Raw genomic sequence first — 13,930 nt, forward strand, 5'->3', positions numbered from 1 at the left:
GCCTCAGAACCACTCTCTGGAAAATGGAACAAGCTGTATGACCAAGGCACTGGGAATGAGGGGTGGCACCCATGATCTCTGTGCGTGAGGCTTGCAGTTGCTGTGGTTTCGGAAGGGCCAAAACCAGATGGGACACAGGGACACCCATAGGAAGCTGCAGTTCAGACTATTTGTCTATCAGGCCAAGAAATGTTTGCACTAGCAGCTCCCAAGTTTTTTTTGCTATGCCAGCCCACATGTCCCAATTTACTTGGTATGGTGACCCATCAGTTTATTATCACATTACATTTTGGACCTTGGATCTTCTCTGCTGCCAGCCACCAGACAGCAGTTTCCAAGGGTTGAAATGCAAGAATTGGGGGATTTGTGACATTCATTTGCAAGTGCTGTGCTAATACAGCATTATAATACATGAACAAAAAAGCCCATCATACCAGTCAAGGATTACAAACCATGCTTATTTAGGGTTTGTTTATACAGCTCATGACTCAGTTGTGTGGGTTTTGCAACTCACCTGCATGCCACAATCCTGAGGTTGGGAAACACTGGCCTACACCAGTGTTGGGGAGCCTGTGGCCCTCCAGATGTGGATAGACTCTTAAATCCCAGAAAGGTGAGGTCAAAGGTCAGGGATGATGGGAGTTGTAGTCCTGCAGCAACATCTGGAGGGTGAGAGGCCCCCCATCTGTAGTCTCCACAGACTGGATCTTCAGCATCTCAGGTGGAGAGGTTTTTCTCAGCACTTGTTATCCAAAGGTAGGCTTGCAATAAGTCAGGAAAATTCCTGACATGTCCTGCATTTTGGGTGTAAAAATGGTGTCAGGGAGTAATTTTGCCGAATCAGCAAAATGTTAGGGAAAACCGAGACGTATGGCAATGCAATCAGCTTAAAAAGCTTAAAATCACTATTTTTGAGGTAGGTTCCCCCCCCAAAGCTCAACAATTTTGTGGGTATCAGGAATGACTGAAATATGGTAACCCTATCCAAAGGGACCTTCCCCATGTAGACTGTGTGCTCTGACACTGTTTCCTGGTGCATGTGGAAGGCAGGCTTGAAATTTCATGCACTTAAAGTCTCAACTGCCAAGCATCACCACAGGATACTCTTCCATCTCTGGGTTTTTAAAAAATGATTGGGGGGGGGGGACTTGGACCGGCAATGCAGAGGAACCATTGCATTTCGCCATTTCCTACAATCTAAATCTTCCTTTTTGCCCAAGCGGTTATAACCACACTAGTGGGAAAACACACACAATATTTTGTGATACATTCGTTGGTCTAATAAAAGCACTGCCCTAATAGGGATTTTGGATTTTTTCTTAGGGATCAACACGGCTACCTTTACTCTTTGCTTGAAGCACAATACTCTCTCTTTTCAGGTCAAGCTGTCCAAATTAAGACATACTGTACATTAGAATCCTGGGAAGCAGGAGTCTTTTCCCCTTCTTTCTTTTTGCTGGTGTATGTGTGCTGCAATTTTCAAGGTAACTGTAAAAAACTAAACACTGTTATTCTCCCCACCTCAGGTGGTGGCTAAATATTTATTGTTGTTGTCAGATCTTTGAATGTGGCTTTGGCAATTTATCCAGATTTGAGCTTTAAGAAGGATTTTTCGTTGTTGGTTGTTTGTGATTTGTTTTTGTTTTTTTGGAGGAAATGCATTGCTATTGCACTTTGCTTTTAATGAAGTCACCTAGATGCTTTTGTGTAGGCTATGCATACATGCAGTAAAGAATAAAGGTCGTGTGACATAGATAGGCCATTTTAAAACCCAGAGCTATCCTCTGTGTTAATTCATCTGGAATGTTCAAGACTCACAATCACCAAGCTGGATCGAATCCTTGTTTCACCCGTAAACTTTTGCCTTGTAAGGCCTTGGGAAGAGCTTCCCTCAAACTACTTGCTGTAGCTGCTGGAGAGACAAAAGGAAGTTCTCCTTCATATTACTAGATAGATGACTATCTGTCCTTGACTATTAGTAATGGGACAAGTTAGCAGTTTGCCACTCACTATGGCATAGCAAGGCTGAACACCAGTTTGTGGCAGATATACAGTAGGTGCTGGCTACTGCTTTTAAGTCAGCAGAGGGGAACCTGTGGCTCTCCCATCATCGCCAGCCAGCATAGCCTGAGGTTGGGACTGATAGGAGCTGTAGTTCAGCAACTTCTGGAGGACCACAGATCCTGCATCCCTGCTTGTGGGCTGCCTGGAGTCATTTTATTGATCACCAGATTTCAAAAGTAACACATTTTGCACCTATTGGTCACTTGTAACCAAGTAAAGATGCCTGGGCGGCAAGATGGTGCCCGGCATCTCCACCATCTGGAAGTGCATACCAGGGGATCCTTGGATCTTGACTGTTTTAACACAGTAATCCCACAACCTGTAGATTTCTATCAGTTATATTTTATCTGCATGATCAGAACGAATTTCAGGAACCAAAATGCTTTTTCTGTGCAGTCTGAGCAGCAGCAGTCAACAGCATTAAAATTAATTGTTGTAACCTGTTTTCACTTACCCACCCCACTGTCCTGCTCACAATTGTGAAGAATATCGCTACATTATGAACGGTTCATGTCACCACTAAGAAAAAGTGGTCGGAACAGGCCAATATACCGTATATGTGGACCATCCCTGAATCAAGTGATTTTTCTTCTTTACGTTTTCCAAGCTCCAGGTTGTCATCTGAACTAGCCAGATGTATAAGTGAGAATCAATCACAGTCAGTCCATCATTTGAACAAGACTTTAGAGCCGTCATACCCAAAAATGCCAACGATACATTCCATTTTGGCAACTGTAACCTTGGTTGTTGTTGTTGTTCAGTCGTTTAGTCGTGTCCGACTCTTCGTGACCCCATGGACCATAGCACGCCAGGCACTCCTGTCTTGGTAACCTTGGTATAAGGAGCTATTTGGCACCTAGCTTATGGATGTAACGTAACATGAGAACAAAGGTGGGAAAGATAACCCCTTTGATTTTTTTTGCTTGCAAGTGTATAAATGCTTGTGCTTTTTCATATTTGGTGTGAACCCCCCCCCCCAAACTATTTGTTAGTTGAGGTTGTGTTGCACCAGCCTTGCAATGTCTAAATAAACATCCTGTTCGACTGACATTTGGAGTCTGGATCTTATTGGCCATCCAGGCTGAACCCACACAGTATTGGGTATTGAGCCCCAATATTTCACAAAAGAAGGTAAGGCCTTTTGAACCCACTTCCTTCTAAGTATGGGTTGCACATCTCTTTTGTTCCCATTTTATAGATTACCACTAAAATCTGAGGAATCAGGTCTACAGCCTGAATAAGACTTCCCTAACCTGGTGTCTTCCAGATGTTTGGCATAACAGACCCCCATCTTAGGCCAGCACAGATGTGCTGGCTCTGCAGCTAATGGGAGTTGTAGTGCACAACATATGGAGGGCACAAGGCTGGGCTACAGTAAGGTGTCAAGAGCTGTTTGTGTGAAGGCATTAAATAGACCTTAAGCAGAAACCTGTAGCATGCACTTCTAATTCTAGATCTTGCTTTCTCTTTCCTAGTTTCCCTTTTGTTAATATATGGGAGAAATTTGAAGGTTGGGACTTGCCGAGCCGAAAGCAGCTAGATCTGTTCTCCATCAGCCAACTCAGTTCCTCCATGCACAGAGCAATGCAGCAGAATGACCAAAAAAGGCTCAGACCACAACTGCATTGGCACCTGTTCTTAACAAGAGGCAGCTTGTGGAGCTCTGTATTCCTTTGGGCCAAATGGATGGCTGAAAAATACCATAAATAAAAAGACGTATATGAACAGGTGGTTTTGAGTTTAAGAACTCACTTAAATCACGGCACCATCATGGTTGTACCGTGTTTCTCATATTATAAGTCATGTCTTATATTTATTTTTTTCTCAAAAAAACACAACATGGCTTATTTTCAAGGGATGTCTTATTGAGCTGCGGCTCCAGCCAGCTCCCGGGCTTCGCGCGCTGCCTGCTAAGGCTCCTGCTGGCTGCCGGGGCTTACCGATAGTGCGCTTTGAGCTGCGGCTCCAGCCAGCTCCTGGGCTTTGCGCGCTGCCCGCTAAGGCTCCTGCTGGCTGCCGGGGCTTACCGATAGTGCGCTTTGAGCTGCGGCTCCAGCCAGCTCCCGGGCTTCGCGCGCTGCCCGCTAAGGCTCCTGCTGGCTGCTGGGGCTTACCGATAGTGCGCTTTGAGCTGCGGCTCCAGCCAGCTCCCGGGCTTCGCGCGCTGCGCGCTAAGGCTCCTGCCGGCTGCCGGGGCTTATCAGGAGCGCGCTTTGAGCTGCGGCTCCAGCCAGCTCCCGGGCTTCGCGCGCTGCCCGCTAAGGCTCCTGCTGGCTGCTGGGGCTTACCGATAGTGCGCTTTGAGCTGCGGCTCCAGCCAGCTCCCGGGCTTCGCGCGCTGCCCGCTAAGGCTCCTGCCAGCTGCCGGGGCTTTGCTTAGCAGGGTCCCGATCCTTTGTTCTTTGCCCGCCGCGGCTCCTGCCGGCTGCCGGGCTTTGCGCGGCTTGAGCTGCGGGTCTAGCAGGGTCCCGGCGCCGCGCGCTGAGGCTCTACCGTAGCCGGGCTTCGCACTGAGGCTCCTGCTGCAGCTCTTGCTGTGCGTGCTGCAGCTCTTGCTGGCTCCCACTCGGACGGAGCTCCACGTGGCAGCGGCATCCGGTTCCGAGGAGGCATCTTCCTTTTCTTCTTACGGTACCGTATTTTGCACAGACCTGCTCCCACCACAACCCGGTACTGCTACGTCTTATTTTCGGGGTATGCCTTATATTTCGCCAGGTCATGAAAATCCTGCCATGCCTTATTTTTTAGGGATGCCTTAAAATATGAGAAACACGGTAGGAATAAATTGGGACTTTGCTTCTGCTGTCTTTATGATACACAAATTTACTTGGGAGTAAGCACCATATTTTTTATTTTTTATTGGTAGAAAATGACATTAGATGTCTTGCTGTTCAGCCATCCCAACAAAAACATTTGCAAATACTGGCAGCTAGTGGGGCCTGGTATACCTGTGCTCACTCAGAAACTGTTGTAGGGCTTGTTGTGCTGCCACCACCACCTGCCACATCGGCTTGGTCTCTGCCTCCATCATATATTGTTCAGGGGCCCCTCACCCTTCAGAGATTTGTGGGGGTCACAGGGGACAGCAGGATGAAGAGGAGGGGGCAGGAAACTTTCCTTTCATGAACATCCAAACTAACAGTATCAGCTGCTGGGTGGGTAGGGTAATCAAGTTTTGGACTTCAGCATGTAGCCAGGAGTTAACCTTTTCCTCTTCCACAATATTAAAACAAATGCCCTCATTGGCACCATTTCTCCACTTCCAAAAGCCTCTGAATTTCTTCACAAATACTATTGTATTTTCTTTTGCAATAGGAAGGACCAATAAAGGCTGGCATAATCACAGTAATGTTAATAATTCAGTTCTGAGTTTATATGCTATAATAGCAGTGGCTATACTGGGGCATCTTGGTTCTGTGGGAGTGTCAACTTCAGTTTCCATATGCATTAGGTGGTTGAAATCCCCGAAATACTTCCACAAGTTAGGTGGCAATATCCCCATATTGCAAACCTGGGGCTGAGAGTAGCTAGTTTTAAAGTCTCCCGGTTTGTGGCAGAAACCCAGAAGTTTGCTGATTTGTGCTTGGTGTCTTGGTCCCAATGCTCACATAAGCTGATCATCACATCACGGAAACAGGTGTTTAATACCCCCACCTCAAATCTTCAGTGTGCTAGTGCCCACAAGGTGGCAAAAACTATAGGTAGTCAAGTAAACACATGAGCAGGGTCTACAGGGATTAAGGTGCTAACTCCACCCTGCACTGCTATTCTTGTCGTCCTTCAACTTGTGCAAAGTAATCTGAAGTGAGGATGCTCCTGTATACGTGGACATTTCCCAAGTTATAGAATCCTGGAAAATCTGGGTTCTAAAATACAGAGCACCTCCAGGAGTGCATGAGGCTCCCTGCTTCAGAACAAGGCTGGAAGTAACACAACCACAGCCCCTGCAGAAGCAGGCAGGTATATAGTTCTATGGGATAGGCAAACCAACTAACCCCCCATTGCCCTACCTGTACCACTCAGTAGTACTGGTTCCAGGTTGTTGGGGTTTTCTTTGGAGGGGGGTGTCTCCTTAGTAGCCTCCAGCCTGTTCACTGTCCATTTACTTGCTTCCCCCTGTGGGCCTAATCAACAGTACTGAGAGCGCAAATAAGGCATGTAGACATTACTTTACCTTCTCCTCTGACTGAGGAAAATATGCAAGCTCCAGTGATCAGTAGTGTACAACCCTACAATGGTGGAACCTTCATAGGTGTCCAATGATGCTAACGCCCAACTTTTGTTATGCCACCAAGATACTCTTCTTTAAATTTTGGCTCACAGCTAGAATTACCATGTGGTGCAAGCTTACATCTTTGTCTTCAGCAACTTCTAATGGAACCTCAGAGAGTAACTTGTCTTGTTTTATAACATTTTGTGAATGTATGCGGTTTTCTTTGCAGTAGCCAGAAACCACCCATAAAATGGCAAATCTTTGCATGTATAAGGTGGTTTGCTTTAACTTATTTCCTGTTCAAGCACTGAGGCAGTGCAAATCTAATTAAAGGAAACACAATATCATAGCCGAAAGTTAATATTTTTGTCACAGCTGGCAATTAAAGGCAAGCAAAGGTCTTTATATTCTTTCTTTATTTCCTCCTTTTCAAAGGCAGCCCCCATAGTTAAACTTTTTTTTAAAATATGAACTATTAAGATGTCATCTCAGTAACACCAACCAGGGCCTCTCTCAAGCTTTATTCTCTGTAATAGCCACATTTTACTGACTGATCTGAGTAAAAGCCAGTATATGCTCTCCACAAAACCTTGCCTTGAAACAGGCAAATGCTAGTTCCTTAAAGACATGCATATTCCAGTTATATTTTCACACATGGAAAAGAAAATTGATCTGAAATTTGGTGACTTAGTGCCTACCGGTAATTAATTGATATCAAGGTTTTTTTTTACAAGCTAGTTCTTGAAGAACCATTTAGAGCTAGTTTTCACTCTTGAAAGCTTTCTATAATGCAGTGCTCTGGAAGCCTCTGTGGCTGAAGAGTGGTGTATTTTTTAAAAGGAGAATCTAATAAAAAAGCAAAGAAAGAACAGACAAATCAGCCACAAATCTGCAACTCAACTGACAAATTTATTGATGTCTACTCTCACTTCCCAGCACCAATTCAGGAAGATTTTAGGGCTTATTTCATACTTTTTCCAGTGACAAAAAGGAGCCTTCCAATCAGTGACTGACCTGGTTTGTGCAACATAGCAAGCCAAACTGGTTTCGTAAGACTACGTAAATGTGCAGCCTTCTGCAGAGAAGCATGCAGCTGCTTTGTTCCCATCTACTATTTTCTATATAGGCCAAGCTTAACCAAGGCTTGGCTTAGTGTGTTATCCCAACTGGGGGACTTGTATTTAAGCTCTTGCAGTAACAGCAAGCTATACAACCCTGACTATAGCTTGTGGTTAGTGAGAGGAGAACTTAAACATCAATTCAGCTGACATGGTAAACCAAATCTTGGTTTAGTTCGGCACAGCAGTAAAAAGTACTTTGCTACAGCTTGGCTTACTGTTTCTCGCAAATCATAGCCTTAGAGGTATTGGATACAGGTGGACATCTATTGGTAGTACCATCACCTAGGCTCTGCCTACTTCAGTTTCCCTAAAAGGAAAAAAACCCACACTCTTGTTTATCTCTCTGCATTTTCTTGGTAAAGCCCTAGAATATTTTTCATTCCAAGACAAAGATATGAAAATGTAGGAGGTATCTAAAAATTAAGTAACAGTCCATCTGCAGCTGCAGGGAAAGTGTATTGCTATGCAGGGATTCAAATTATGGAGGTTAGAAAACTGAAAACAAATGAGTTCCACAGAAAGCGTTCCCTCACTAGTTTGTCTATAGTAATTACATAGTATGTAAGCTGCAGGGGCTGCATAACCTAGTTAAGGCTATATTCACTTGCCTGCAGGTAAGTTCCATTGAACTCAATGGGACTTACTCCTGGATAGAAATGTAAAGGATTGTGCTGTAAATGTATTTTATGGAATAGAAAGTCATGTGAATCTTATATGGACTTGACTTTTTTAAAAAACAAAACAAAACACAACTATGATGAGTCTTAAGCTGTGGAAGAAAACTGTGAGACTTTCACAGTGGAAACTTTTAAAAATATATCTTCATGAATACCAAAAATGAGGTTAGTCAATAAAGGCCACATTAACACCAGAGCAAAGAGACTATATAGGTCAGAGATATACTCAGTGCATTCTAAACAAACACCACAAGCTGCTGTTAAGATTTAAAAGCACACAACAGCTATTAACTCCATACATTTGTTGTTTAAAGATTTGTCGTGTTTGACAAAGTCAATATAGCAAATTTGTGTCTAAGAAAGAGCAATTTTTATCACATACCGAATATAGTAGACTTCAACAACGAGCTCGTTTAGGGGGGGGACCACTAATCAATAGGGGAAGGATTTCCTGTTTATGTAAACAAGTGTATGTGTTTAGTGAGGAACTACCTAGAGGCATTTTTCTGGTCCCAATGTAGGACTCTTCATACACTGGCAGCCCTCAGATTGGACTCAACAAGTTCAATTGGCAGTGTGCTGGTTTGATGGGAGAAGTATGGTTGAAAAATTGTCTGAACTATCCTTGTGCCTCAAAAATTAAAATTGGTCCTTAAGGACAGAACAGCCAGTTCTGGCCAGAACAATATTTCAATAGGTTTGACAATAACTGAAACTGGTGATTTGTTGTTGCTCTGAAGGTTGACTGACCCACACATACACTTCATAGAAGGAAATCTTGCCCAAATCTTGAGTACAGAAACAACATTTCATACAAAAATCCCTTCATTATTTAGAAACAATACTGGATTGTTTTCTTTTGACCATAATATACACACTTAAATATTATGAATAAAAGAAATCTATTATAAATATTTTTAGAGCCAAGTCAAAGTATGACACATTGCAATCAAGGGTCACAGCTGTACAAAACTGGAAGCAATGTATAAAAAGGGATTAAGAAAAAAGTGCAAAATAGAACAGCATCAAGAATTGCCACATCTTACAGCATTTCTAATTCAAGTGTGAACTGCCAGCAAGGATATAAAAGTCCAGAGCATGAACTCAAGGGGGTGGAAAAAGTAAGAAACAGCTGAATGCAGTACACAGAACACAAAATACAGGAGAGTTGCTGCCCCACTCTCTTCTCAACACACCAAGAATTCCAGTTTTCAAACAAACATTTTCACAAAACAGAAGTTTTAAATACAGTATTTTCCCTTTAAGCACATCTTCAAACAAAAACTTCCAAAGACCAAATTCATCACTCACAAATACAAAATTAAGCTTTTACATATGACTTGTGTGGTGTATTAAAAGAAATAGAAATGCCCTTTCAGAGGGGAAAATAAAATAACATAAAAACCCATAGGACTTGATTTCTGGTGTTGATGTGCTTGGAAGGACAGGCAGAGATCCCAATTCACCATACTTGGTAAGTAAAAAATGTATGCTTAAGAAAACAGACTACTGTAGCCATCAAATGTGTTTAGTCCCATTGATTTCAAAGGGAATGTGCTAATAATCTGAAAACTTATGGATGCTGCATTACCATTGGAAGTCAGTGTAGTGTTGGAGGTGGTAAAGATCACAAACTTGTCATCATTTAGAAAAGGATTTTAGATCCTTTGGTGTTTGAATGGGGGAAAACTCCTTGTGATAATATAGCACACAACCCTTAAGGAGCAGATAGGATGCATCTGAATATGGATTACAGATCAGTTATGAAGTGTACTTGTTTCCCTTTTAGACACTAAAAACACTGTGAATACTGGCAAGCTGAAGATCTCACCAGTAGTGCATTTTTTGCCCCTTCCACATTAAATTCATTGAATGGAATGATGTGGCCTGTGATCAATAAAGGGCAGAAGCTAGTTTTACAGTTATTCAGTGTAGAGTAAAATGAAACTGGACCGTTAATACCATAAAAAGTACCACAGGTGTCTCTTCTTCCAGAGTATTTCCACACAGCTAAAGTGTGCTTTTTTGAGCCTAAACTATGACTAACTACACTCAATGTGTATTCAGTTAACTATTAAAAAAAACACCAACCCACAGTACCCTGTGGTAACATTTCTGTTCCAAAAAAATCTTATCAGTTACATTTTAATAAACTAAATTGCTGTGTGTTTACCAAACACACACATGGTGCAAAGCAGATGCATGCTAGGATCATTGTGGATCTGTTTTTGGCTGTGTGAAAGTAGCATTCAAGAGAGAAACATCTTTTTCTGTCTCTCAGCTCTTCATAATGACAGTCAAGTTAAAAGAAACTACTTTCTCTACCGGTAACAAAGGACCTGAGATTGCAGATTTATGAGCAGCACTCTGGAAAGTATAAGCTTCATTCTGCTTACTCTTTCTTCACTTTTTCCATATACAACACATAAATTAAATACAAGCTCATTTTTTCCTCCACTTGAAAATCATCATAGTGAAATTATTAAAGATGATTTAATTCCTTATGAGTAAGGGAAGCCAGAATATAAAAAGATAGAAATGATGGTTTACCCAGTGAGGGAGTTTCATATGGACACAACCATTCTTTACTGGGAGTGATCAAATGAAACTACGGCAGTGGGTCAGTCATTTGGACAGCGTCTTGAAAGTACAGTTCGGGAAGCCAGTACTGTTCCTTCTTGAAAATGAAGTGTAGCTTTCATCCATTTCACAAAATGCCACTTCTCCATTTATAATTATAGCCAACGTTTGGGGAATGACATTTGTTGCTTTGTTTTAGAAGGAATCCTGTACAACATCTTGACTCCCGATGTCTGGAGATTATTTACCGCCATACATTCGCTCAATGTCGTTGAGGTAATGATTCTTCAGCTCTTTTCTTTTCAATTTGAAAGCATCTGTGACTAGCCCAGTCTCTGGAGTCCAGGGCTCTGGGCTTAACCTCACTTTGACAGGTATTTCAAATCTTTCAAGTTTCACTGCAGGATCAATTTGGGAGAGTGAAAAATGGAGATTAGGAAACATGACAGTGGTTTACCGTATTTTTCGCTCCCCAAGACACACATTTTTTTCCTCCTAAAAAGAAGGGGAAATGTCTGTGTGTCTTATGGAATGAATGCGTGGTCCCTGGAGCCGAATTGCCCAGGGGCGAAAAGTAGATCGTGCTTTTTTTTTTTTAGAAAGAGCTAAAGGCTAACAAGAGGGAAAGAGGAAGCCAGCTGATTGCAAGAGATTGGGAAGGGAGATAAGGGATGCTAGCTCCCTTCCGGCCCCTTGCCCAGGCCTCCATTGTTGAATGTTCTGCAGAGGGAGGCTGTTTGTTTCCCAAGCAACATGTGACTGGTTGATTGGATTATCTGGCTGATTAGATTATCAGAAGCTGCAGAACTGTGAGTTGAACAGGATTTTTTCCCTTTGCAAAGTAAACTCAACAACTTTGAGCTGATCCTTTAAAAATGGGGCTTTTCCTCTTTGCAAAAGAAGCTGCACAACTGTGAGCTGATCCCCCAAAAAACGGGGCTTTCCCCCTTTGCTCCTCTGAAAACTAAGTGCGTCTTATGGTCATGTGCGTCTTATGGAGCGAAAAATATGGAACATGGCCTGCACAAAATACTCAACTGTGTGAAGTCTAGTAAAGAGAGCTTTTACTGCCTAGATTAACACAGGAAACAACACTGATTTTCAAGCTTCAGGGAACTCTTACCACAGATGTTTGTTCATCAATGCTCTCCTGAATGTCTGCCATGGAAACCTCATGCATTGCAGCAGATTCTGCATTTTCAGGTCAAGTCTGTTGGGCTTTACTCACATGTGACTAAGAATATGTCCAAGACATTCCTGCAGCTGCACCTTGCAGTTTTTTTTTTTAAGTGAACGTCACTCATTGCTGCTAATTTCACTGAAGAACCCCTCACTGATAATCTTCCAAGGAACACCAGGGAACTGACTAGACTATATGAATTTTAGTTTACTATTTTTTAAAAATGTAAATATGCATATTGGTTATTCAATACAGAAACCTCCAAAGCATTTGGTTCACTTCCAGGCTTTTGCCCAGGGCCAGCGGATCAGATCAAATTATGCCAATCCTTAGACATCTTCACTGGTTGCTAATTTGTTTACAGCATCAATTCAAGGTAATATAGAAAAGTATGGTATAAATTAATTTAAGAAAGCAGAGCTTCATGTGCTGCTTTTCTGCTTTGAAGTGTGAGCAGGAATGTAACTCAATAAGTATGTTTAATTTTAAATTATCATTATAATATAACAAGACATTTAAACAAATTTTGAAATAAAATTAAGGCTATTGATTTTGCCAGAATGTAATGAACATTAATTTCAGTGTGTTGTGCTTCTTCAAGTAAGAATTCCAGTTTTGGCTTACATTGAATTAAACTGGGACTCCTGGAAAGCAATTGGTTTAACAACTTGTTTTTACTGCTGTAAGAATAAGCAAGCTATGATGAGTGAACTGCCAACGTGGAAGAAATTAATTTAAAAGCTTCCATTTAAAATGTACCAGTTTTTGTTAAGAAAGTACTTATTAAAAGACTGCCTGTTCCCATATGAACATGCTAAGTTTGTTATTCTGTGGGAGGAATGGTCATACTGTTCTTTCGTTACATTTCATTGTTGTTGTTGTTTTGTCAACCCATTACTGTATAAATTGATGTTTTAGAATATTTTCTCTACTGTTTATAGTATGTCAATATAAACCTGAATTGGTACCTGCTGTGAGAATTTTGCTAAAAATATGAGGCAAAATTGAATTAAATACTGTAAAGTATTTAATTTATACTGTAAAGCCTAAATGTTTTGCTGGTGTTTTTTTAAAAAAAGAAAGAAAAAGGTGTACCTATAGCCACTAGATGGCAGGAGAGTAATGAATTAGGATGCTCCCAAGGGCTGTCTGTATTCCTAGAAGCAATTCTGCCTTTTCTACCCTTACACAGCCCAGTTAATGTTAAGTGACCATTCCCCAACCCCAGCAATCAATATATTTAAATCTATTGAACAGTAATGACATATCCAGTCACTACATTTTGAGAGAGAACCCAGGTCAGGATCCATTTTTGCATTTATTCCTAATCCTTTTGGTTTTAACCAGATGCCATTTCCTAATTTGAATTGTCTTTACAGTACAGTTCTTGCTATGCCCACAACACATTCAGCTATGCTGCAGTGCTTGAGTACTAGGCTTACACTGCTTGGCACAGTTCATAGCGTTAAATACCATGCAGCAAGTTTCAAGTAAAAGGAAGCACAGCAATGTTGCAAGTAAGCTGTGTTTTCAGCATGCATCCAGGAGCTGGAATCTTGGGAATGGAAAGGATGGCAGATCTGGAAAGCTGAATACCGAATTCCCATGGGCTATTCCAGTATAACTTCTTTTAAAATGAAAGGGAGGAGAGGAGGATGGGGAAATTGGATCCCTAAAAGGCAGTATTTCAGAGAGTCACACAATATTTCCCACTTTCTAATGGCAAGTAACCAAAATGTGTTTGTCCAGACCTTTTCCTGCCTGCCACCCAAAGAAACAGAACCAGCATGGAAACAAGAGGAAAGTGTCACTATGTTTGGGGAAAGCAGGTTTCTAGGGGTGTGTTTTAAAAACAAAAACCCAAAATGAAGGCATGGCTGACACCCCAAGTATATAGGCGATAAGGCTATATATGGCCTGGGGTGAGAGGCAGTGGCATGGAAGAGTCTTGAGGGCCAGTTAGAAAGCTTGTGGGGCTCAATGTGACTCTTGTGCCAAAGAGGGTCCTCCACTCCTGCTATAGTCTCATCATTTTGTTGCAGGTCTGACTTTTGTATCATTACAACAGTATTCTGATACCCAGAAATAGCTGTTT

At 41.9% G+C, this 13,930-nt stretch overlaps 1 protein-coding gene across 15 annotated transcripts in view; it reads right to left on the reverse strand.

The window, feature by feature from the left end:
• Positions 1–6,675: 6,675 nt before the first annotated feature.
• Positions 6,676–13,930, reverse strand: part of ACSL4 (acyl-CoA synthetase long chain family member 4) — an 83,680-nt gene continuing 76,425 nt past the window's right edge. For all 15 annotated transcript variants that reach the window (XM_035113690.3, XM_088664635.1, XM_035113693.3 and 12 more), the window contains one exon: positions 6,676–11,053. In XM_035113690.3, the coding sequence (XP_034969581.2) occupies positions 10,896–11,053 (158 nt within the window). In that variant the 3' untranslated portion in view covers positions 6,676–10,895. The remainder of the gene's footprint in view (positions 11,054–13,930) is intronic.

Source organism: Zootoca vivipara, chromosome Z2 (genome assembly GCF_965207765.1).
Source record: "Zootoca vivipara chromosome Z2, rZooViv2.hap1.1, whole genome shotgun sequence".
Taxonomy (NCBI): Eukaryota; Metazoa; Chordata; class Lepidosauria; order Squamata; family Lacertidae; genus Zootoca; species Zootoca vivipara.